We start from the raw sequence: 27,666 nt of genomic DNA, 5'->3' as shown, positions 1-27,666 counted from the left end.
TGGGCTCAGGATGGAACTGGCAGGAGCTACTTGCTGGGTATCCAGTGCTTACAGTGGGGTGAGGCTGGAGACTTGACTTCTTACCAGTCTCCGTGAGCACATGGCATTTTATTATGACTCATTCCTTTAATTTTTTATGGTAATATAATTCTTTTCAACCATTACTCAGTTTCATAGTTGATATTTCAGCAATGCTCTGAGTATTATTTTGTCTTAATTTTATAAAAGAGTCCATATCTTTAGAAAGAAAAATGACTTGTCCATATCATAAACCTAGCAAAAGGAATAGTTGAGATTAGAAACCCGGACTTCTGATTTCAATTCTTCCCACTACCCACTGTCTTATTAATATATAGGCATCAATTCAGAGCAATCACATGAGATATTTCCAAAAGAAATAAACTATATTCCTACAAGTGACATGAAGAATTACTCTCATCACTTCACAATTGTATCTCATGTATTGGACCACTGTGTAGCAGTGAAGCTAATAAATATCTGAGTAGCACTTTATGGGTACACGTTAATTTAAAGGTATATGTTTATTTTACATGCCTTAACTTATTTAAGTTTTTCCTATTGCTCAAGTGAGAGAGTCAAACTAAACCTGGATTTTATTACTTTTAGCCCTAATGACATTCTAGTAAGCCACAGCTGTTTTCAACTTTTCTGTTTTATATCTTATTGACAATCTGACAGGAAGTAAGGTCTAAAAGAAGAGACATAGATCAAACTTTTTAGAGTAGGAGAAAATTAGGAAAGACTAAGAGCATAGTTCTTAGGCGATTAAGCATAGACCATATCTATTTTGCATGAGATAAAACCAGGTTTTCATTGAGTAATTTGAAAATTCTGCTAAGTTTCTGACATTTCTGTCAAATGTAGCATCTTTTAAATTGTTCTACCTTTAAAAAATCAATAGAAGGAAGAATCATATCCTCCTCCATCATAAATACTCCTTTTCTACGTGATTGGAACTAAGCCATGAAATCAACTAGCATGCTTTGACAGTTTTTCCAATGGTGATGGCTACCATCAAGCACAGCTCTGAAACTCTTCAGGCCAGGGCAAATGAAGTAGGCCAGGGCAAATCTCAAGATGCCCTCTGCTGGAAAAGTCTTCATCTGATCTTTCCAGGACTGAAAAATCAATCTGCTTGGCTTGTGATTTCAAAACTGTAAAGGTTATTTCTGACCAACTTATTCTTCTGTGTCTATAGCTAAAAAAGCAATAGAGGAAACAAAAAGCCTAAAGGACATTAATTTGTTGATTTATCAAGTATTGGTTATCTACTGTGCACACAGCACTGTATTAGGTGTAGGACACTATGGTAAATCAAAAGAACAGGGGAGTCACAAAAGCTTACACTCTGTGTGACCTGTCATTCTAAGAATTCAGTTGCCCTGAAGACTATTTTGAAAATAATTAGAAATTTAAAAGATGCTGAAGTGCATTTTCCAGTTTTTAAAGTACTTTCAATTTGGATAAGAAAAGGAACAGTGGTATCAGAAAAGGTGACATAAGTATCTTTTCTGTAATAGACACACTGCCTAGATTCTACCCATATAAAGAAGCACAGATGTTCAGTGAACTGTATATATGAGGTGAAGTGGCCGTTTGGCATCAAGGAACAAGATAAATCACTTTTTACCTAGAGACTCTTGTTTCAGAAAAATAACCATAAGTGCTGGATTGCTAAATAGAGGTTAGTAACCAACAGAACCCATTAAATCCACTCCCTGACTTAGGTAGGAAGAAGGGTGGTGAGTTTGAGGACAGGGAGGTTGGAGGGCTCATAAGATCACAAGGAGTTCAAGTTGTGACCAGACTCTGTACAGCACCAAAAGTAACTTATAAATAGACTCCGTCTTTTCATGTTTTTGCCTGCTCTTTGAACTTCCTCTGGGAACACTGAGTTGAAACTAAGCACTCTGAATCCTAGAAGACAACTTGAAAAAATCATATTTAACCTTAGACTCTGTTGCCGCTGGGAGGTTTTCACTTGATGGAGAGTCCCCTCTGTGTGTTCTGACTCTTGAATGTGAAGAGGCAAGAAAGCAGAAGAGATTTCAGAATGGGGTTAGTCGGTTGCTCTGCAGAGGTATATGCTCCCAACTGTTAAAGGGCTCCTCATTCACTGAACAAATATTTATCGAGTAGCTGCTCTGTGTCAGGCACTGGTGAACAAGACAGGCACAGTTGCAGACTTTAAAAGGTCATACCATGCCAAATTGCCATGGACAGATTAAGAAAACAATAGGGCCAAAGGACAGAGTGATTACAGATACCTGCTAACCCCCATTGCCCACAAGTATAAACATCACATCATCAGCTGACAGGTATGTTTGTGAGGAGAATAATTTTCAGAATACCAACCCTCATTGCAGTCCATTTCCAGCTTGGAGATTTAACAGATACTACTCAGTAAGCATTCATGTTTGGATTTTTTAACCTGGTTAGCAAGGCTTTAATCATTCAATGTGTATTTACTGATCACCTAGACCTTGCACAGCGCAATGCTGGGCTACTGCAATATAGTTATTCATTTCATGGAAACCAGGATGAGAAAATGAAAATTTGTATTTAAATATATTATAAAAACTAAGAAGTTTTCATCAAAATACCCAAGCAGTCCCAGAAGTATGGCCTTTACATTTTTTCTTCATATGTTTCTTTATTTCTCTTTTCCTAGTTCCTCATAGTACTTGCAACAGCCTTTGCCATATACCGGGCTTTGCAGACCCAGGGCAGACTAGTCCCTTCCTTCCTTTACAGGCTTACATTCTGGATTTGGCGCTCTCATACCTTCTTGAGCTCCCTTGTGCTGTGGATATGGCCCCTCCCACTAGCTCATGGGCCACGAAAGAGAGAGAGAGAGAGAGAGAGAGAGAGAGAGAGAGAGAGAGAGAGAGAAGCACATCACCATCTTCTGGGGAAAGTAAGATGAACAAGCTTCTTAGGCGATTCCAATATGTTCACCTTCCTTATAAATCACAGTACTGGGCCTTCTCTGATCTATTCTGTAGTGAATGTTTCTGAAGTTCTGTTCATGGATATCTAACCTTGGGATGGGATAGAAAATGTAAAATAGTTTTCTGCCTGTATTAGGAAATTTTCAGCTGCAGATGGTATTGCTCCCTTTGGGAAAGACAGAAGCCAAACCCAGTGTTCAGATAGCATCTCAAAAAATAAAAGTCACTCGACTGGTGTGGCTTCCCGGTTGAGCATCAACCTGTGAACCAGAAGGTCACGGTTCCATTCCCGGTCAGGGCACATGTTCGGGTTGTAGGATCCATCCCTAGTTGAGGGCGTGCGGGAGGCAGCTGATCAGTGATTCTCTCTCAGCATTAATGTTTCTATCTCTGTCTCCCTCTCCCTTCCTCTCTGACATCAATGAAAATATATTTAAAAAAGTAAAAATCAGCCTTCTACTTAAGAAGTGGTTAGCACTTCTCAGAATAAAGTTCTCATTTAGTAATTTGCCTTCGTAGTTGATCTCCAGACTGTTAGCTTTAGCCCTGTCTAATTGCTAGAATATTAAAATACTTCCAAAGAGTTAGTAAACAGCACTGCCCCAAGCTCTCTGGGTTTGGCACCTCTGGCCAGGCTCCCCTTCCAGGAAGGCCCCTCCCTATCCTTCTAAAGACTCAGCAATTGCTACTTCACAGGTGGCACAGCAAAGAGCTTCAGGGACTCTGCTCACCCTACGGTTGGCTCAATTCTGACTGGTTTGTGCTCAAGCCACACCCATGGTTATGCCTTTTGGATCAACCCTATTTCAAATAAGGAAAATTCATAACATTTTGCTTCAGCGTTAGATGAGGATCAGCTAATGCAAGATAACTCTCTACCCATTCACCTCTGAATTTTTGATAGGAAAGCCTTTAGGGAAAAGGACCAGAAAAAAACAAAAACAAAAAACACACACCACAAAAAACAATTTTGCACTGGTGGCAAACATGGAAGAACATTAAACATTTATAGAGCTTTGGGCTGTCTTCCAGGTCTACTGCAATTGGCCTTATATCTATCCTCTCAGGCCGATGCTATGATAGCCTATGCCTCCAAATGTCTTCAGGGGGTGAAAGATGGGGACCGACAAGTGGCTTGTCCAAAGTCCGGGAATATCCATTGCTATGACTGCTTCTGCAAGCAATATCCACCTGTGAGAGTTTTCTACTTCGATGCCAAAAATGAGTTTCCAAAAGAGTCCATGATCTGGAAATGGACAGGGAATGAAAGTGGATGCCTTGTTTGATAATTAGTGAGTGTTATGACATTTTTTCCCTCCCTTATTTCCTGACATGCGAATAAGTGGGCTTTTATTTTCCTTCTTAGGTTCAGTGGTCCAAAAATACTTAATTCAGTTGAACCATAATAATGGATTCAGATCCATAGACATACATACACACACAGCAAAATAGGATGTAAAGGATTTGAACTTTTATCCCCCCAAAAGTTATTCTGCATCTTATCTTTTCTTTTTTTTTCTTTTTTAAAAATATATTTTATTGATTTTTTACAGAGAGGAAGGGAGAGAGATAGAGAGTTAGAAACATCGATGAGAGAGAAACATCAATCAGCTGCCTCCTGCACATCTCCTACTGGGGATGTGCCCACAACCCAGGTACATGCCCTTGACCGGAATCGAACCTGGGAACCCTCAGTCCGCAAGCCGACGCTCTATCCACTGAGCCAAACCAGTTTCGGCTCTTATCTTTTCTTAATGCTGACTTGTGAGGTGGTCTCTTTCCTCAGGGAGTTATTAGGTTTCAGGGAATAAGCAAATTAATCCATGCTAACATTGCAATGTCCCTCCACAGAGATGACATAGTCACAGTTGAATCAATTTATTTAGTAATATTTAGTAAACACACATTAAGTACCCAGCACTATGCTTAACAAAGGAAAAACCGAAAGAACATAAAATACAAACCCAGCCCAGTAGGGCATTATAAAGTCACAGCAGTATTTTTGCAGCACGTTATTTTATTGCTTAAAGTGTCTTGCAGATAGGAAGAGCTATTTGGATGCAAAGAAAGGAAGCTCTAAGCTCACAGGGCAGTTGGGAACAGTGGTGGGGAAGATGGTGAGAAAAATTTGTTCACAGTGGATTCTTGTTACTTGCGATAGTTTTCTATGAAATTGCTGCAAACACAAGTTAGTGAGCATAGAATTATTACTTCTACAGGAAAAATAAGATTAGGTTCCTCTGAGCTTCTGGTCAAAACGTAATCCATTTGATGTGTATTTCCCTTTTAAAACACCTTATATAATATATATTTTTGTCCGTTAACATTGAACTCACAGTGTACAGCTCTAAAACTCATGCCTGAAGGAAGCTTACATAACAAACACATTTTCTCCATAAGGAGCATCACAGCCTTCTGGTGCTCAGGAACACTAGTCAGCATTTCAGCACTACGTTTGGGGGCCAATTTGACCAGCAAAATCAGCAATAAAAACAAAACAAAGCAGCCACATGCAGGAATGTGGCAATACATAGACTGGGGAAAGGGCACTTGTTTACAGTGTAAGAGCTGAAACAAGAGGGCAGAGCATCCCCTTGTTTAGCCTCAGCTAAGAACATGTACATTGGGTGGGTGACTCAAATATTTTGCTGCTCTGCACATGTGCATGAATTACCATGAATGCGCTGTGAGCATTAATCTTGGGGTATAAATGCAGTTTAGCAAGCAGGAAAATTTGAAAATATGGAACCCATGAATAATGACATTGATAATGTATATCTACCTACTAGTATTTATCTATCTATCTATCTATCTATCTATCTATCTATCTATCTATCTATCTATAAGGAGAGCAGAAGGTCTTTACCAAAAATGACCTGGGAGAGGGAAAGAGCTCAGTCATTTGGGAGATTTGTGCAGAAATGGATCATGTCGCTGTAGATCAGTGATTTTCAAAGTGTGGTACCTAGACCAGCAACAGCAGCACAACCAGGAGGCTGGTGAGAAATGCAAATTCTTGGGCCCCACCCCAGACCCGCTAAATCTAAATCTCTGGGAAAGGGACTGAACAAGCCATTCAGGTGACTGCAATATAAAGAACCACTGCTGTCACTGGTTCCAATCACATAGTGATGATTGGAAATAAGCATAGGTAGGTAGGTAAGTAGGTAGGGAATAGTATAATTTGTCAGTGTCCTAATGGCCGAGTCAATAAAATTGATCTTCATCCAAAACTAAGAAGGCAATATTTTTGGCTTTACAGGAGGAAAACAAGTTTGTAAAATTGATAAGGTTTGGAGGCCTAGAGCAGGATCTCTTAACCTTGGCACTATTGGCATCTTAGGATGGAAATTCTTGTGTTGCTAGAGGTTTAATGTGCATTGTGGAATATTTACCAGCTACCCAGGACTTCACCCACTAGATGCCAGTCACACCTCTCCTTCATTGTGGCAATGAAAAATGTCTTCAGATATTACCAAATATCCCCTGGTAGGCAAAACTGACCCTGGCTGACAACTACTGACTAGAGCAGTGTTATTTTATTAGTGATGTTTATTAGTTTATTCAGCTTACTTCAGTTAGTATTTATTAACCACCAATTAGGTCTCAGTCTGGGCTTGAGTTAGAGAGGCAGAAATGAACAAGGTACAGTCTATGTTGACTTTTTCCCTGAGGTTTTACACTTAGAAACCAATTAACCCAGCTTTAAAAGGTGGGAACGAGTGTTCTTACTCTGATTTTATATAGATTTAAGCCATCGACTGATAGATTTACTTGTTGACATTATGGATGTGAGAAGAATCCAATTTTGAAAGCAGGGAGCTCCACCAATGTTAGACGGGACCTCTGTTACTGATACACTTTGGCTTTGTGTGGTTCGTTTGCCACCTCAAGCTTCAATGAATGCTTGTCATCACCGAACACAAAGCAATGGGTGAACAGAAATGGAGGTAATCAGGCAGACACTGGCAAGCCATGCCTTTACCTCTGGCTCAGATGCTTTGTTTAAAGGACAAGGGGCAGGTGATACACATTCTGAAGCACTTCAGTTCATGCATTCAGTTTCATGCAAGCGGCAGGCAAGCCATTTCATATACTCTGAGAGAATGCAGTGATCGAAGAAAACTAATTATGCCACAACTTTATTTTACAGAAGATGGAGGACCCTAGCTGTCACTGCTAGCTTGTCATTTCTCTGCTGTGAAATCGAAATCTAAAAAAAATACGTATGTATCTACAGGGTGGGGTAAAAGTAGGTTTACAGTTGTTCATATGGAAAATAATGCAATAATTAAATAACAATACAACAATAAACTGTTTTGTGTACTCACAACTATAAACCTACTTCTGCCACACCCTGTACATGCATCCATATATACACATGTATAAATGTATATATATATCAAAGGAAGCTTAGTGAGAGCTCCATATATAGAACATATCCTATATAATAAAAGGCTAATATGAAAATCGGCCAAATGGCAGAACAACTGGTCGCTATGATGTGCACTGACAACCAGGGGGCAGATGCTCAATGCTGGAGCTGCCACCTGGTGGTCAGTGCGCTCCCACAGGGGGAGCACTGCTCAGCCAGAAGCCAGGCTCATGGCTGGCGAGCACAGTGGCGGTGGGGGGAGCCTCTCCCACCTCCGCGGCAGTCAGACATCCCCCAAGGGCTCCTGGACTGCAAGAGGGTGCAGGCCATGGTGAAGGACTGCCCCCCCACCCCCCTCCTGAGTGCACGATTTTCATGCACTGAGCCTCTAGTACTAGTATAAGAAATAGTAGTTGAGAGGAAATCTTGATGTTGGACTCTCAAGAGAATTACTCTATGTTTACCCCCTGTACGTAAAATGCATTGTCCAAACTAGCATACTTTTAGAGTGAACTACAATAGCATCAGTTCTTGGCCTTTTGGCTAAGATCAAGTATAGAATGAATTAGTAGTATAGTAGAATAACAAGGGAATATAAAGACTGACCTGGACTGATGATCACATTAGCTATAGAAAATTAAAATTAAAATTTACAGTGTTAGAAGGTAGTGATGCAATCAGTCTGGCCAGAAGCCAGGGAATCTTTATGTTTAAAAATATACAAGAGTGGTTATCATCGTGCATTGTTGAGACGGACACTGGCTGCATGGGTACAGAGCAATATTAGAGGGAGGAAGCATCCCAGCAGGTCACTAATGGCCTCAAGGGATTGTGAGAGGGCTGTCAGTGGCTAAGGAACTCTTATATTTTCTTTCACAGCTTCTCAAAGTACCTCGTCCATCTCCCTGACATGCCCGGTTTCACTGATGGACTTCTCTACAGCCAACCTGTAAAAATGTGGAACTGAACGTTTTACACCTCCTAGCTGGCTACAAGAAAACATATTTGGGTGTCGAGCCTTTTCCACTGGTTGAGCCTTTTCTCATTTGACCAGATATTTGGCACCATGATGTTATGTCCTATCGCATTTGTCTCTTCTGGACTCTATTCTTACAATTTCAGGGATGTTATTTTTAAATGGTCAACAACAGTTAAATGATTCAGTCTTGGCCATTCAGTAACAGCAGTGGCTTACAGTTAGAAATCAAGTGAAGGAGGATTTAACAAGTGAGAGAAAGAATCAAATCACTGTCAGCAATTATGTATCACAAAGCAAATACTACCTTCACACACGAGCCCTTGTCCATCTCAATAATTTTTGTGATTAGTACAGACTATCGACTGTATCTGATAAAAAGGCACAAAATTTAATTAAGTGACATCAAATTATCAATATAATCATATATAGTCTTGTAAAGCACCGTTTATTCTTGGTGAAGGTGATCCAGAGTAACTCCGCGCAACATCTGTATGTGTCTTTAATTCTACTTGAATACTTCTCAATTCCTTACACATGTCAGCTTTTTTAGGTTGCATCATATTCTATTTATTCTTTTCATTTATTCAAATAACATGTATTGACTGCCGATGACATGCTAGCAATAAAATTACAATAGTGAACAAGTTTGCCAAGTTCACTGTTCTCATGAATTTTCATTAGCACCTCTTAGAAGACAGATGTTTAACATATATAAACAAGATAAATTCAGAGAATGGTTAAGTTATATGAAGACAATCCAAAGGGGAAAAAAGTATTTAATTATGTTCCCAGGGACTAGCTAATATTGATTATTTGTGTTTATTTAATAATTTCACTGTATGAGTCCATAACTAAGAATGTTACTCCTATAAAACCATCTCATATATACACTGTCTAATGTTAGTGTAATTAATATTTCTATTTTACTAATGGGAAGACTAAAATCCAGATAAATACCGGTACAATAAATTGCTTCAAATCACTCAGGTAATAAGGGAAGGGAAGATTTAGAGCCAAGCTAGCTGATGGTCCAGGCTTCTCATGCAAGTTCATGGATAGAGATGAAGACTACACACCCAAGGGATAGGTGTGTGATATGTCCTAGAAGTACAGAAGTGGGTGGGGGTGGGAACATAAGAGAGAAGGATCAGACAGCCTTCTTTGAGACTGTCAGTGATCCAAGTGTCTGGTTAAATAGAGTTTAGCCAAGAGAAGTAAACATAAAGGGGCATGAAGACAGAGGGAGTAGCAAAGGCATGCCCATCAGATCCAGTGCAAGAGGAGCGCAAACACAAGGAGCTGCGAATGCTGGGGGAGGCTGGGGAGTAATAAAAGTAGAGCTAGGCAGAGGTCAAACTGTGGAGGGCCTTGTATATCACACCGGAGAGTTTGATTTTATTCTGTAGCTAACAGGGAGCCACTGAAGTGTTTCACGCAGGTATATGACCTTCGACGATTTGCCCTTTTAGAAAGATCAGCCTGTTGCCAGTGCTGAAAATGGATTGGAGAGAGTCAGACAGGCAGCCAGGAAAACAATTGGGAAAGTTTATCTGCGGGTCAGTCAAGAGTTGATGATTTATGTCAGCCAGTAGCTGTGGGATGGACATTATCTCCAGCAATGGTATTAGGGGGTGAAATTAATATGACTTGGTGACTGTGGAGGGAGAGAAAGCTTGGGAGAGAAGTGAAAGCAAATCCCCCACTTTCTGGCTTGAGGTACAGGGTTGAATGGCAATTTTGTTTGAGGAACAACAGAATTGGGAGAAGGAGATCAGGCAAATTACTAACTGCTAGTTTTCAGTTTCCTCACCCGCACAATGAGGAGGAAAAGAGCACTTACCTCACCAACTGAGGTGAGGACCAATGAACTGCAAAATATCTACGTCCTTTCGGATAATTCTGGAAACATGCCAGAAAACCATTAGCTATTTCAATGCCATGAGCAAGAGATCACACATAATTTTGTTGCTCACTCTCTTTCTTTCACAACAGTTAAGTGGAACACATAGTCATGATTAAGTTATCACTCCAAATACACAGAAGTTGGCAATATGAATGCAAACAGAGAAATCTGAAATTGGTAACAGGAAATAAATATTGTTGTTCTCCTTGGGACATTGCATGATATGGGACTTTTTTAGTCTCTGTAATAGATTAGGGCATTGTTTTCTTCTGTTTACTCTGTCTGTGGGTACAAGTGAAGGCAGAGAAATCCCAAACTTCCCTGTTTTACATTCACTGCTGTTAGCTCTGAGCTTCTCACAGAGAATCATATGACACGAACTGCCTCAATACTGTGTAGCTTGAACAGACTTGAAAAGACTTATCAAGGAATATCTTCAGGATAAATCCTCTAAGCCGTGAGCATATTACATAGAACTGTCCCAGATTGGGGCTGGGCCCCTCAGACAGAGCAGACGTTGAGCCCACATTTGTTTCCATTCGGCTAGGTGCCTGTCTCCTGATGATATCAGTTACATCTGATAGAAAAAGAAAAGTTGGAAAGTGAATAAAAATATAGATTGCCCATAAATTAATTTCCCTTCTTTCCCTCTTGGACAGGAAGCATGCATCATAGATATCAACAATATAAACTGCACTTTTTTTTTCTTTCCACAGTCAGTAGTCTTTGAAATAATGTATTGATTGAATATAGGATTACAGTAAAGCATTTGTCTTATACCTTTTATATGAATACAAAGAGAATAAGGTAACTGCATTACCTCAATCATAATTCTGACAAATAGAGAAAAAGAATTACTATTCCCCAAAACTATCTGCAATCCAAGATTCCCCTAAAAACAAATACACCATTTAAGTTGAACTGTTTATTATTATAAATAAAGTGATTAATTTGATGTGTCTGAAAACAAAGAGAAGTCATTTTGATAGCCTTACAGTGAGGTTAATAAGCACAAAATGTGTGTTTTCATATTAAAGCACTGGGAAGCTTAGAATCAAATAATTCAAATGTTAACATATGCAAATACTCATCTGTGGCTTAAAAGTAACATTTACAGATGAAGATTCCTGACCCATGTTAGGGAGACATTCAATTGTTTTTGTCCCCGAAGAATATAAGCAACTAGCATCTTTAAAAGTTCTCCAAAACTTTTCTGTTTGGCTGATCTTTATTATTTGGCAACCATCAATCTACTCCCCTTAATGGTAGATGTGCAGATATTCAAATTCTATTAACTCAGTGCTACAGAAAAGTTCAGTTAAATATATGATATCTCATTCTTGGAGTGGGGTAGAGATCTTAAGGGTGTGCATTAGTTAGAATATAGTTAACTGATATAACAGGTAGACCCCAAATACATAATGCCTCAAGCTCAATAGAGTTCATTTCTTGCACCATAACAGTTCCTGATCAGCAGGTAGCTTTCTTCCACAACAGTGGTTCGCAAAAATTTTATCTTAAGACCTATTTACATGCTTAAATATTAATAAGCTTTTGTTTCCACAGGCTATTTTATATCTATTAATATTTACAGAGGAAATTATAAATATTCATTAATTTTTAAGTAATAAACCCACTCGTTGCATGTTACCATAAATAATACATTTTTATGAAACATAAAAATTTCCCAAACAAAAATTTGGAGAGAATATTGACATTGTTTTATATTTTTGTGATTCTGTAATGTTTGGCTTAAAGGACAACATAAGGACTCCATACCTGCTTCCTTATTTAATCTCCTATGACATGTTGTTTTAGTTGCAATATACTTAAAAATATATAGTCTCACGATGAAATGTACTAAACAAGGGGAAGAGCAACTTTATTTTCCTTTTAGATATTTATAAGCATTACAAATAATAGTGGATAGACTTCTTTGATACTATCCCCAAACTCAATAAGTGGTCGTTTTTTAAAGGTTAGTTGTGATGTGGAATCTGGACCAAATAAAAGGAACTTTTCATACCTTTTATATTAAAATCCATTTGTATGTCTTGCACTTGGAATGGATTTTTTTTTTACCCTGGATGATTTGTAACATGGGTGAGTCATTTGCAAATTATTGGTTTGATGAATTATGCAGATCTCCCAAATATTAACTAATTTCATTATATAATATCAAAAAGTCACATTTACTAATATCACTGATGTTTTTTTCACTGTTGTCATAAATATAGTTTCAGACCTTGTGAAACAGTCTCTGGGAATCTCAGGAGTCCCAGTGATACTTAAGGCACCTCTGCTCCATACAGTGACTCAGCAACCCTGGCTCCTTCCCGCTTGTGGTCCCACTAACATCCTGAAGACCTCCTCACTTTATCTACATCCAGCCAGTAGAAGGGGAAAGAGGATAAATATCACACTTAAAATTCATTTCCCTGAGATGACACGCATATTTCTGTTTCTATTCCATTACTGTAAACTATTTAGATGCTCACATCTAGCTGCAAGAGAGGGGAGCAGAAACATAGCCCCTGTGGTGTATCTTTCAACCGCAGCTGCTTGACAAGCCCATGTTACTTCTAAAGGATGTTCTAAGCCTGGGTGAAAAAAGAGAAGTCAGGTCCTCACAAATGGAATGCAGCATAATTCCCTGCATCACTGAATCACCGGTACCCAAGTAGCTACAGTAGCTGCACCTCGTTTCTGATCATCTTTGCATTCATCACCCAACAATGGAACAGGCTTCTCAGGGTCTCTTTCTTGTGACTTTATTAGGTGAGTAATAAGTGCAGGTAGTTAAAATGTGTAAAAATAGTTTCAAAAGACATATAAATTAACAAGTAAAATTCTCCCTCCATTTCAGTACTTGATCCCCTGCTCTTCCACTTGGTAAACGCATTGAATATTCTGGCATTTTATTCCGGAATTTTTATTTATTTCCTTAAGTTAAAAAAGAACACTAACAGAGACTCTGGTACAAGACAGTGAACTTTTACAGGATAAATGGGCTACAATAGTATTTCGCAAAGATAAGCCAAGTTGCTTTCATAATGTCTTTCCTGATGTGCAACTGACATTGTGGCTCTAACATTGGACGTCTTGTTGAAATTTTCAAGAAGATATATGACATATTCTCTTCTGTTAGAGGTATTTTCTCATTATAGAAAGAAAATCAAGTGTAGTTACCTATTCTGGAATCAGAGAATTATTTTTATACTCCTAGACTTTCTCCAAGCCTGCTTATCTTGCCTTTTTCCTAGAAAGAACTGCTGTGCCATTATCTTTACCATATATAAAACCTGTATCAGTTAGGGCCCAATCAGAAACACAGGAAGCACTTTAGGAAGTGGAACCTGAATTAATAAAGCAGGGAACTGATTACATACATGATGAAAGAACTGAGGAGGTGACCTGAGAACATTGAGAAAAAAACGAGAATAGCAGCAGCTGAGAGCTACCTTCAATCCTAGGCTGGAGACGGAGAATGGAACCAGGGCCATTGGAGCCCAGGCCAGAAGGCCACTGTTAGAATCGGGACCACAGCAGGTACGGCCAGCAGAACACAGAGGAGATGTAGTCATGGTGGGACCTCTGGCACACAGGGAGAGGAAAATAAATATCCGGCTTCTTATTTCTTCTTGCCAATTTTCTACCAATCTGAACAGTACCTGTCATTGACTAAATGTAGAGAGAAGCCCTGTCACTGACTAAATTTAGAGAGAAGCCAGATGAACACAGAACCTGAATGGGTCCGCTCTCTTGAGATTCAGCGCAGAGCACTAATATCCCAGGATCCTACTCCAGGTTCCAGAGAGTGAATGGCAGGAGACTTATCAGGATAGCCCAGCATGAGTCCAGTCAGTGCCCAGTGACCAGCAACTAATCCAGAAAATTGATACTAAAGCTTATTCACTAGTCAGTTCTCTGAATCTAATTTGTTCAATCAGTTCAGAAGAGCATGATGCTAATCCTGTAACAGTTATAGGCAAATGGTTGTGTTGGCTTACAGTATCCATGAGTCTCATAGTTCATAAGTAACACTTGGCAACCATGTTGATGGCTCAGCACCTGTGCATCATTATTATTTAGAAAAATCAATGTTAAGTCTAAGCTCGTGGTTTATTCCATTCATAAAGAATTTCTCCTGTTTCTCAAAACTCTGACCCCTTCCCCCTTTATCACTCAAATTGATGATTCTTGCCCCAGATTTCACTGAAGCACAGTGAAGCAATTACAGGAGAATGCCTTTCTTGTCTCACTACCAAATCCACCAATTGACCTGCATCTACACTCATGGGCTCTGCATTTTCCTCTTGTATCGATGCAGCATCGCTGTTCAGCCCTGAATCCCATCTCCTCTCAGCTAGTCAAGAACTTGGCCACTGCTCCATCAGTTTCTTCCTCTCACTAGATTTCTTTATCAGCATAAACATGTGCTCCAGTATCTGCATTTAACAAAACATATAAAAGCGCACAAACCTCCCTAGACTGCCTTAAGGCTCTCCTATTTCTCTGCTTCTTACAGCAACAGTCCTTGAAGAAGCTGACTTTATTCACTCTCAAATTTCTCATCTCAGCTCATTTAATAAAACTTTATTATTTCTCTATTGAAATTCCTTTCTTTTTAAAGTCAGCAATAACGTCCACTTTGCCATATTTGGTATTGTTTTCAATCTTCATTCTTGTCACAATTTATCATCCCTCCATCTTATTTGTTTTGTTCTAACCTGAGTGGTGGGACACTCATCTCCTTCCTTTCTTCCTACTTTCCAGTCCACTCTGCCTCGTTTCCTTCACTGGGTCCTCCTCTTCCTAATGAAGTCTTAGATCCTCAAAGCACTGTCCTTAACCATCTGCCCTAAGAGATCTTTTTTGTGTGTGCCTTTCACTTCCATTTATATACTGATGACTCAAATGTACATTTCCCATTCAAAACCTCTTTTAAACGCAGGACTCATGTGTACTTTTGTTTCCTTGACAAAACTGCTTGGGATGTCTAATGGGCAGCTCAGACATAATGAGGTCAAACAGAGCAACTGGTTCTGCACACATATTCTTCCTCCTTTCCGAAATCTGTCCTGTCTGCCTGCAGCTCAATAAATGAAAACACCTAGTTCTCCTAATGGCTTAGGGCTATAAGCCTGTAAGTCAACTCTGATCATTCTTCCTACACCCTGCATCCTGTTGCCCTAACCTCGCCAGATATTGAGAATTTAACTAGATATGATCTTGAATGGCATAACTTTTACTGTCTCCCCTGCTGTCTCCTCAATCTAAGCCAAAAGCATCTATAACTTGGACGTGAAAGTGTGCAAACTATGTTTCCTCTTACTACTCTTGCCTCCCCTATAGAACATTTTCACAACAGTCATGGCAATATTTTATAAGTAGAATTTTATAAATAGATCATATTATTCTTACCCTATTCAAAATCTCACCCAGCTAAAAATAATGGCCAAGCTCCATGCATTTTTCAGAAAGCTGAGGAAAATTAGGAGTTGTTATACATTATTTTAAGTTAATTGCAACTTGAAAATTAACCTATAATGCTCTAATATTTTAAACAATGATCTATTCTTTAGCTTTTTGGTACATCATATTAATAAGACATGGAGAAAAAACTGACCAGTAATTAGAATAATGATGATGGTATTTGCCAGTGATATATATATATATATATATATATATATATATATATATATATATATATATATATATATATATATATATAATTTTGACACATAAACAAAGGTTATGCTATGAAAACACACAAAAAATCAATATAAAGTTATCACACGTGGGGATTTCTGAAAATTTATGTTAACATTTTTTTTTTCATTTGCCCAGATATGTAAGTATGAGCTCCTAAAGAGAACATTTCAGCTTGAAGTAAACTTGAGTTTCTCTCTTATAAGGCAGTTTACCAATTAAGATAAGCAAACAAACAAAAATCACTAAAAATCCCGAGGACAGCAATGCTATCGCGTTTGAAAGACTGGCTCTGCTCTCTCTGGGAAAGGCACCTTCTCAAGCCAGTGGACAGCTGCAGGGAAAATAAACAGATCGAACAGACCCTGGAGATCGGAGGGGTGACAGATGTCACAGACAGCACGCCGGGGTGTGCTACTCCCAGTACCGTCTCTTCATGTTGATTTTGCCTTTAACACATTCTGGGGGAAACAGAACTTGAACTTTGGCCCCAAACATGGTCAAGTAATGATTTAGATTACAAAGGATCCTGTGAGAATATGTAATTATGAAGCCATATTTTTTCCATCAATAATACTTTAATTTGTTCCAAGAGCTTTTTTGTTGTGCCAACAAATTTATCATCCAAACCATCCTGGTTTCTCCTTTTTCTCTGAATATGCAATTACTTATTCCCCTCCTTTTTCAATCTTCATGTCTTCAGATTTAGTAATTCCACAGTTGTCAAGGAAAATACTAGGGTTTGTGTCTCATTTGCATTTCAGCTTGTCTCTTCGATAACGTTTTCCAAATGAGATCATGTCACTTGTGCCCCTTAGAGAGATTTTGCTCTTATGAAATACTCAAGAGAATGGAATTATTCAGAAAATAACATGCTTATCACAAAGAAAGTGATCTAAACCTTGGAAATGTTATAACCCTTAAAAAATCACATTTATACTGTGGTTTATTTTTTTTCCACTTTTCTAAAAGAAACCCATAAAGTTGCTATAACTTGTCTTCTATTTTTCTTTTCTTTTTTAAAAATATATTTTATTGATTTTTTGCAGAGAGAAAGGGAGAGGGATAGAGAATTAGAAACATCCATCAGCTGCCTCCTGCACACCCCCTACTGGGGATGTGCCTGCAACCAAGGTATATGCCCCTGACCAGAATCAAACCTGGGACCCTTCAGTCCACAGGCTGACACTCCACCCACTGAGCCAAACTGGTTAGGACACTACTTGCCTTCTAAATAAACGTTGGAATTAGTCACAGACTGAGGGCAGGCCTTTCCTACGTTAGAAGACTGCAGTGAAATACTCTTTTTTCATTATTTTATAAGCAATTAATACTGTATGGTTTGTGCACTGTACAGTCACATCCATTATATCTATTAGATAATATTCTGCTGCCTTTGTTTTCAAAAACTGTGCTTGTGGCTTTAAATTTTCTGTGGAAAACCTTAAAGAGAAAAAATATCCGGCAGCACTAATTATTTGGCTATTTGGCAATATTAAACTTAGCTATCTTGGTTGTTTTTTGTGTTGTTGTTGTTTTGTTTTTTTTTCATTGAGTAGAAGAAAACAGGAAGCAAAGAGACAAGAAGAATTGAACTCATTATGCTGCACACCATGATGCCACAGTTAACTTACTATATAAATGCGTTAAAAAGTAAGTAGTGGGGGGTCTGGGTATACAAAATGCTTAATGGATTAATTTCAGTGCTCGTAAAATCGGAGTGCAAAAGCTGGAGTCCATCCGCTGTGCCGGCTGCCTGATGAAGCCAGTGTATCAGATGTACCCCCAGGAGGGTCACAGCCCTTCCGAGTGTCTGGCGAGCGACAGATCTCTTCGGAGCAAGTGCAGAGTGTGCCGAATTGTGTGATATTAGTCCCCCCTCGGGACTAATTGAGATCACTAAACTCATTCTCACTTGCGATTCAAATAAGATTGGAGGATCTGTCACTAGGGATTTTTCTGTCAGAGTGGGAAAGGGACAGTGTCCCCATGGTGTCAGTGCAGCTACTTCCCTGCAAAATGCCTCGTTTTTACACTAGAAAAAAAGATGACATTTTTTTGAAATACCACTTAATTATTTCGGTTTTCTATATTATTCTACCTATGACTGTGAGACCCTGGAGTCCTGCAATTGCCATTAGACTCATTCCTCTAGCAGGCTACATGCGCTAATGAAGGGGGGAAAAAACTAATTATAATTCTCTAAATAGCTGTTTATTAATGAGTCATCTTTTTCCTTTTAACCTTGTAAGCTGCTTTGCTGGTTGCATCAGGCTGAACACACATTTTGCTTTATAAAACATCAAAAATAAATCTTTAAAGAGGAGGAGGCAAAGTAACACCTTAAGTGCAATGTTGGTATGTAAATCACTTTAAATATTTCAAAACCGCTCCATATAATTCTCAATCAGGAAAGACATTTACATAGTTTCCTTTTCTTTGTACTGCTTTACATCTAATACCAGTATTTACTGAACACTCCTCCCTGGTTACCTATGGCATACTGAACTACTAATCCCAAGTGCAACTGTATTTTCAACGTAAATTTTACAGTACGGAATTAAGAGTTGTTCTGTCATCATATAAAGGCATGAAAAATAGTCACTTATTTGTTCTTTCTGCCTAAACAAGCCTAGATGATAGAAGCAGAAAAAAAAAATGGAATGGATTTATTTCACTATTTAATATTCCTTGGATTGTATTTTTGTATTTCCCATAGTTCATCAAAGCATTAATTGTCCCTGAGTGAATCCACAGACATAGAAATTGACATTTTGCCCTCCAAAGCTAATTTGGCAACTGCCAATTCAAATTTAGTTTTAAAATGAGTTCCAGGGGTCATGTTAGGATGGTGGTTTCCGGCGAAGGGGGCGATTTTGATAAGGTTATCACTGACTGAGAGCACAGTAGCGGCTTGGAGACCATGCTGAATCGGACATAATTCCCAAGTAAGTTCTGCAGCTATTGCAACATCTAAGGACATACTTCACAAGATCATTTAATGTGGAGCAAATATTCCAAGATTTTTTTTTTAAATGTAAGTTTTCAATTTTAACAATTAAATTATTCTAAATTTAAAGCTATGCAGTTCTTAATTCAAACATATCCTTATATTTTTACATAGCTCTGTAACAATAAAGCTATAAAAATAGTGTGTTTAAATTTGGGGCATAGAATAAAATTTCCTGTTCTATAATGATCCCTGTAAGCTGAGCTTTAGATACAAATGAGGCTAGCAATTGCTTCCAGGGGTCGGCAAACTGCGGCTTGGCAAACCACAGCTTGCGGGTCACATGCGGCTCTTTGGCCCCTTGAGTGTGGCTCTTCCACAAAATACCAGCTCTTCCACAAAATACCGACTTCTGTGCATGGGCCACGAAGTTTCAATTGCACTACGTGTGCCCCCGCAACATGGTATTTTCTGGAAGACCAACACTCAAGGGGCCAAAGAGCCGCATGTGGCTCGCGAGCTGCTGTTTGCCGAACACGGGCTTAGACCATGTTTGTATCTGCTTTATTTTTATTTCCAGCAGCATACTGTCTCAGAATATTAATCTCTGTACTTTTATTTTTTCATACTTATATCTTGCAAACTTTCCCTAGTGAGTCAGTGACACCTTCACTTCCTCAAGGAGAATTACCACTGCTTTAGTAGGAAGGCAAAAGAAAGAAATGTTTAGTACTCAATATTTTGACTTCCAAAAAAGACTCTCAAAGTCCACATCAGAAATACTAACTTTGACCAAGTGCCCATAAGTAGAATAGCAGATTTTAAAAAACCCACAAAAAACAACTGTACACATTGCAATACTACTCGGCAGTGGAAAAAAAGGAAATCTTACCTTTTGCAACAGCATTTGATAGACCTGGAGAGTATTATGCTAAATGAAATAAGCCAGTCAGAGAAAGACAAGTACCATATGATTTCACTTACATGTGGAATCTAATGAACAAAAGAAACAAACAAAATAGGAACAGACTCATAGATGAAGAGAACAGAATGACAGCTGTGGGGGGAGGGCACGGTTGGGGGCTGCATGAAAAAGGTGAAGGGATTAAGCAAAAACAATAATTAAACAAAACAAAATTTATAGACACAGGCCACATTATGGTGATTACAGAGGGAAAGGGGGCGGGGGGAGGTAGATGACGGTATGAAGGGGATAAATGGTGATGGAAAGAGACTTGAATTTGGATGGTGAACACACAATGCAATATACAGGTGATGTATTATAAAATTGTACACATGCAATGTGCATAATTTTATTAATCAATGTCACCACAATATATTCAATTAAAAGAAAAAATTTTAGTGGTATCCCTAAAGTTTGCAATTAACATTTATAAGTAATCTAAGTCCATTTTTAAAGAGCCCTATACTACTTCATATGCAGTGTGTTTCCTACATTAAAATAATTCTAATTTCTCCCTTTAATCCCTTGTACCATTGCTGTTATTTACAATATTTTACTTATATATAAGCATACACAAGTATATATATGCATATACAGGTATATATGTTTATGTATATATGCATGTGTATATATGTATACATATATGTATATATACACACGTAAGCATATATATACACACACATATTAGCATGCATAATGTGATACATTGTTGCTATTATTCTTTTGAACAGATTTATCTATTAGATCACTTAAATGCTATGGGGATACTAATTAAAATTTATCCATTGATATTTTAAAAATAATTACTGATTTGCACAGATTTTCCAATGAAGGAAATACATTTGAAATACAACTATGGGTATAAAGAAAACTGAAGATCAAACAGGTCAGTCTTGTGTACCATATTTTTGTAATTAAGACATTCCATTACTGAATGTACACACTGGGTTGGTTAATGACTCTAATCTCAGTTTTGCTCATTAGTAAAAGGAAAATAGTTTAGAAAAAAAAAACAAATAGAAAAGACATATGCAAAATGACCACACAACATTCTAATCTCTACTAGATAACTAAAGATTGCTTTAACATCCTTGCTAATATTCATTGTGTGATTTACAAAATATTTTATGAAAATTAACACACTTCTTTCACATATATAAGACCATAGAATTTCCTCCCTGATTTAATTTCCCATTATTTCTCCCTCAGCCAAAAATGAACAGACCCATTTATATGGTCAAACTATTTTATTTTTGGTGGGTTAAGAAAAGATTGTTTATATTCTGTAATCTAAGCATTGTCAGCAGTTTCAGGAGTCCCATTTTGAGTTTTCATATATCTGTACATTTTTCAATCACCATTGCTTCTTCCTGTCACTGTATTCCTTGAAGGATGTGAGGCAGTTATAGAAGCTACAGAATTAAATGGTACACATACTCCTTTCTCAAACCCTTTGAGGAGGAAGGGGAGGAAAAGCCTGGTGCAGGTAACTATTATAACTTTGCCCTTTATGGTTCTCTTTTAGATTATTTGTTAAAAATATTAAATTTTCATGTGCTCTGCAGAGCCTAGCATGGTTTATAAGATGAAAAGGAAAGAAATGTTATTAACTGCTGCACTGCCAAGGGATAGTCATTACCTGCCTGTGTGCATTAGAGGAATTCTTAGTCATTTGGGTTGCAACTGTCTTGAACTGTGATGTTTTAGGATGTACCCTTGCTGTGGTTTCAATGCCCATGTCCAAGGTCATGGAGATCACACGCTTTATTTTGTGCCTGCAGTAATCACATGAAGCAGTGAACACAGAGAATATTTGTGCAGCCTGCTTGGCTCAAATCTCTCTCTTTCTCTCCCTCTCTCCTTTTATATTAAACAAACTGGCCTGCTAGATTATTTTACACAGCTAATATGCCTGAATAAATGCCTTCTAATTTTTAAGGTGATTATTTAAAATTAAAAATATCATTAAGAGTCATTCTAGTGTGGACTCTCTTTGAATAAAGTGGATTATAGAGCAGCGGGGATGTATGAATTGGGTAAGGAATTCAAATCCTTGTGAAGTGCTTATTGCTTTTCTGACATGGACACAGCAGCAGCCCTGTCTATGTCCTTCCAAGAGCTACCTGAACAAGCCCTTTTCATTAGTCACAGCATCTTCGGAAAGGACTGCCTGCTGCCAGAGTGTGGAGGACCATGCACTACTAGAATCATAGAAATGCCTCTATCAAGTCAGATAAGCATCCTTGCAAATGCTCAGAGCACTCTGAAAACCTCCTGTATGACAGATTATAAATGTGTATTACTATGAACCCCATCACTCACCCCCCCAAAATATATAGCCCTGAAAAGGTAATTCCTGGTGACTTTATAGCTCAGTTATTTTGCCTTTTAAAGCAGGTTATCATCTCTTGGGTTTTAAAATGTCAACGTCTCTGTAGGGTCTTTCTGCTCTAAACAGGGATAGGTAGAAGAACATTTTACCATCTGTCTTTTAAAGTTAATATTAAGAAATACAGGTTTGCAACCACTCAAGCATCTCAAGTCAGATACGCTACCTCCTTGAATGGATTATCTCATTTGACTTACCTGGTGTTAACTGCATTCCAAAAGAAGAAGGATGCTGGTTTTAGAGATTTAAAAACTACATCATTTCAATAGTAAAGGCATTTGTGTTAGAGATATAAAGTCAACCTACACGCTCAAAAACAAGTATACACATACCTAAGAACAGTGCAAAATAAAGAAACCTAATGAAAAAGCAAGTATTATAAGTCTTTTGTAGACTATTTTAGAATAAAGTGTTCATTTTTTAATCTCAATAATAAATTATATGCCTCTGGTAACAACTGTACTCAATTAAAACCCATTCATTGTTCAAATTATTTCATTGCTATTTGGGCCCAATCAGGAAAATCTTTACCAGAGCAATAAGCAAACTAAGGGAATTAATCTTCAAGATTTTATCTCTAAAAAAAAATTCCTATTCTGCTTCAGAAATCCCTCATCAGTCAATATTTTAAAAGTCGACAGCATTGGTCACTATAATAATCAATATTTCACATTAGTTTTGTTTAAAAATAAAAAATACATTTTGTCACACACTAAAGTATATATTCGATGGTAGAAATGCAGAGATACAGATGAGGACAACTTTCAGTTGACCTTCATTTGAGGCACATTGAAGTGACAAGAGCAGGGTGAGACTCTGCCTTACTTAGGAAGAGACTTAGTAACACATTATTGATGACACAGGCAAATCAGATGGCCAATTACCTTTGAGAGATGCCCGGCCTCCAGGTAGAAGCAGATAACAAACACATTCCACGTAACCCAGAGGACTAGCCAGACAGCATACTGTGGGAAAGCAAGAGAGAAACAACATATAATTAATTTTGAATCGGCTGAGTAAGATTTAAATAGAACTTAAACTTTGGAACGCAAGTCTTAAGATTAGTGGGAAATATTAGATATTGCTTCTTTCTAGGGAACAGGATGAGATGCACATTTACCTCTGTTGGTATGTTTCTCACTGTTATGGACTCTAGTTTTATAGCTCAAACTTGCTTAAGGATACTTTTTAAGACTTAAGACAAAAAAAATACTAGCCCACATTCTGTTTTAAGGGGCAATGACTATGACTTCTAGATATCTAAAGAACTGGATGCTCCAAAGAAGTATTAAATACAAACCATCAAAGGGAACTCATAGCCCTAACCAGTTTGGCTCAGTTGGTAGAGTGTCTGCCTGCGGACTGAAGGGTCCCAGGTTTGATTCCGGTCAGGGGCATGTACCTTGGTTGCTGGCACATCCCCAGTAGGGGGTGTGCAGGAGGCAGCTGATTGATGTTTCTCTCTCATCAATGCTTCTAACTCTCTATCCCTCTCCCTTCCTCTCTGTAAAAAAAAATCAATAAAATATATATTTTAAAAAAAGGGGGACTCATATTTTTCTTTGGCAAAAAATCAAACCATTATAATACAAATTTTCTCCAAATTATTTGGGTTCATCCACAAATAGTCCTTCTATTTCTGTCCCATCTAATCAGCTTTCTCTTTCTGTGGTCTTCTTTTCATTTCCCTCTTTACCTTCTTATTTTATCCTCTCACAATCCCCTGTTACAGTGACCACATAGCTATTATCTTTAATTTTATTCTGTTTTCTATTTATTTTATCTTCTTCCCTGAGGATGAAGTTTTCTTACCAAGACATAATGCTGATCAGTCAGTCAACTACAATTGTTTAAGAATCTGGAAAATAACATGCTGAGAAGATATTGAGGAATCAAAGACCAGTGATAAATTCTCCCTGAAAGCAAGTCAGGTGGTAAGGGTAGATTTAAAGAAAAAAAAAAGATGCTTATTATACAAAAATCATTAAAATAATCTGAGCACCAGCAAGGAAATGGGAGAAGTGTAAACTTATTCTGAGAAAAACTAGTCCTACAAAGCTTAACAGAAGAGGTGAAACACCTTCCATAAGAAGTGAATCAAACAAACAGATAAACTTAACCAAAGATTGCTGGGGGGTTGAAGGACTATGGTGGAAGTATGCTGTAAGCAAAGAAAACAGTGGATGGGAATTTTAAAAAGTGGGACAAGAGGATTTCATTTCTCTGATAAGTAAACACCAATGGCTCCCATCCTATATACTAAAAGCGTAATATGCAAATGGACCAAACAGTGGAACTACCAGAACACCTGCGGCCCCTCACCCCAGCTGGCCCCACCCACAATGGGGGCCATCGGGGCCAGGCTGGCTGGACCCCACCAGTGCACAATTTTGGGCACCAGGCCTCTAGTTATTTATATAATGAGTTCTAAAACCATTATTTTGTCATTCAAGGACGTCCATAATCTTGTACCATTTTATATTTTTCAGACGCATTTCATTTAATCTTTCATCATGGATTTCAAACATATTGAATTACTTACAGTTCCATGTACATGGGTAGTTATTTGCCACCTCTTTGCATTTTTAAATGTTATTCCTTTATTCTTTAATAATTTTTTTATCCCTTAGGTACTCCTCTTACCATCTATCAATATTTTATTTTTCTTTAAAGGTCAATTTAAATATTACCTCTTAAATGATATTTAATTAGAATTGGCTTAATTCTGCTTAGTGTTCTAGTAAGACCTTGCTTGTCCTAATTTCATCCCAAATGTCTTATATCAATTTGCATAAGCTCCTCAAGAAAAGGGTCCATTAAAAAATTTATGTTTATGTCTCTAATTTAACTTAGTGTTTGCACAAAATAAGCACTAAGAAAACATTTTGTAAATTGATGGATGAGGAGCAATATGGAAAAATCTTGGTATTTTCGGATGCAGAACCTCTTCTCCCCTCCTAGACCTGGTTTCTATGGGTGTACTATGATCACTCATGTAATGTGAGGACTGAGATCCCTATATGATGAGTTGATGTGACACATAATAATGACTCAGCTGTTTTCCAGGTGATGGGTTCATCTAACTGCTGGATAGGTACAATGTTAGTAAGACTAAAGTAAGTGCAAAACTAAATGGTCTAAGACAAAAAAAAAAAGAGTTGGAGAGGCTGTTTGACTTGAGGGCTCAGGGCTAGAAATAAGGTAAAGAAGCTGAGCTGTCTGCAGCAAAGATCTCAGTTCTAGCGCACAGCTAAGGAAACAGCTATGTTTGCTTAGTATTGGGAAGTGTCAATTCATCTCTCATTTAAAAAAAAAACAAAACAAAAATGTAAACCTATTCAACCGCTTTGAAGATCTAGATTTTAGTTTTAGAAATATGGTGAAATGCTGGGTCCTATTTTAAGGGTAACAGGGTGAGAAAAAATAAAAAGTGCCCGAAGGTTCCTGTGCCTTGGTTTAAGTGACTAAGAAAAAATAAAAGAATGAACAGAGTGTTTTATCATGTCCTTTGCTCATGGTGACACCCGCTCCTTCCCTTACTAATAATGGACAGCTAAATAAGCACTATCTTCAAAATTCTATCTACTTAGGATGGAAAACAAAAATGCTTTCTACATAAACTTATATAGAACTCTCTTCCACTAATTGAACTTGCAGTCTAGTCTTGTTTTCTTTGTTTCCCTAATGCAACATATTCCTCCCTAGAATAAGTTTTCTTTTTTTACACCTTAATGCCAAAAGCGACAGATGGTATTATATAAAGCAAACCTTTCTTCATTTGATTTCATTAAGTGGTAATTTGTTATTTCTGATTTGCCATGCTATAAAATTATAAATCATTTTTCTATATTGTATTTCACAAGTTGCTCTTTTATAGTATTAATTAGTAATGCTTGTGTTCTTTTTTTCAAATCACACTACTTAAAATTATTGATTTATAGAGAGAGAGAAAGAGAAATATTGATTATTGTTCCACTTATTTATGTATTCATTGGCTCCCTGTTGTATGTGCCCTGATGAGGAATCACACCCAAAACCTTGGCATATCAGAACGACACTCTAACCAAGTGAACTATCCAGCTAGCACTTTTGTTCTCCTTTTTTATTCCTTTCTGATCAGAGTCATCCAAAAGGGTATTTTCATTTTATTGACTTTATTATAAACAAGTTAGTTCACCTGCACTCTTTTTCATTAAAGGTTTATTAGAGAATTGTCACCTTTAGTGATGTGGCACTTTAATAAACAGGGAAACTCACATTGCCACAGAGGGTGACCTTTCATTTGCATCACCATCCAAAGGCAGGCCTTTATCTAATTTCACTGTATCTCATTTAACTTAACTCATTAGCTTCTCTCATTTAACTTCTTATACAGTCTTCCTTCATTCTCCTCTTTTTTATTTTGAAAAAAAAAATTCACTTTTGTTCTTGCTTTTCTCATTTTAACAACTGGCATTTATCTAAATCAAATCTCCACTTACTGGATTTTACATAGTAATTCTTTAATACTGAATATTTTGTGTTCCCTTGTAATTTGGCCAATGAATGATTTTTGTCAATAAATCCCATGGTTCACATTGTTCAAAATATTACTCACCATAATTATTTAAGGGTGAAAAATGTGTAGTAACTTCTTCCCAGTTGCTACAGCGAGTTGCTGTGATATAATTGACAACTGCTCAGTTTGAATGTCATTGAAAATGATGTACTGCCCAGGAGATGGCCTAACGGGATAACAAAGTCTCAGGCTTGCCAAACAGCACCTAACTTACAGTTTCTGCTACAATTTTCTTTATCCTCATCTTTTCTGGTAAAAAAAATATCTTATATTTTATGTTTAAGGTAACAATTATGAGATTATCTGTAATGATGGACAAATCCCATTGCATGATGAAACTCATTCTTTAAGGGTTGATTTCTGCAGGTCTAAGTGGACCATTTGAGAGATGGATTTGACTTGAGTCTCCAGCTCGATAGTCAACATTATCAACTGAAAAAAAACAGTAATTGAATCATCATGGGTTCCATATTGTATTTGGGGCTGTAATGATGAAATCTAATTAGCTGTGCAAGATAAAAATTAGATAAGGCTGTCAATCATGATAGGTCAAAATACTGGCCAGATCCAGAGCCACAGTGATATTGCATGTTGTGGTTCCATAATAACTAGGAATGGTAGTGCCTCAGACAAAAGACTGATAAACATCTGCCTGGAAAATAATGAATCACACCTTTATAGCACTGCCAGTGTTTCTACTTCTTTCTCTTACAATTAAGCTTCCTAAAATGGAAGTCTATATATTTTTAAGTTATAAAGGATAGTTAACATAGACAAAGCGCATGAACTTAACATCAGGTTTTCATATACACATATACAGACACAATTTTTCATTTTTATTTGAATTATATTCAATTCATAAAT

The 27,666-nt window shown here is 37.6% G+C and overlaps 1 protein-coding gene across 2 annotated transcripts in view; it reads right to left on the bottom strand.

Moving 5' to 3' along the window:
- The window catches only part of NKAIN2 (sodium/potassium transporting ATPase interacting 2), an 806,271-nt gene that overhangs the window by 330,543 nt on the left and 448,062 nt on the right, over nt 1-27,666 (bottom strand). For both annotated transcript variants that reach the window (XR_009453396.1, XM_059700239.1), the window contains exon 3: nt 23,129-23,209. Coding sequence is in view for 1 of the 2 variants with exons in the window: in XM_059700239.1 (XP_059556222.1) it covers nt 23,129-23,209 (81 nt within the window). In the remaining variant the exon portion in view is untranslated. The remainder of the gene's footprint in view (nt 1-23,128; nt 23,210-27,666) is intronic.

Source organism: Myotis daubentonii, chromosome 6 (genome assembly GCF_963259705.1).
Source record: "Myotis daubentonii chromosome 6, mMyoDau2.1, whole genome shotgun sequence".
Lineage (NCBI taxonomy): Eukaryota > Metazoa > Chordata > Mammalia > Chiroptera > Vespertilionidae > Myotis > Myotis daubentonii.
This window is presented reverse-complemented; position numbering and strand designations above follow the sequence as displayed.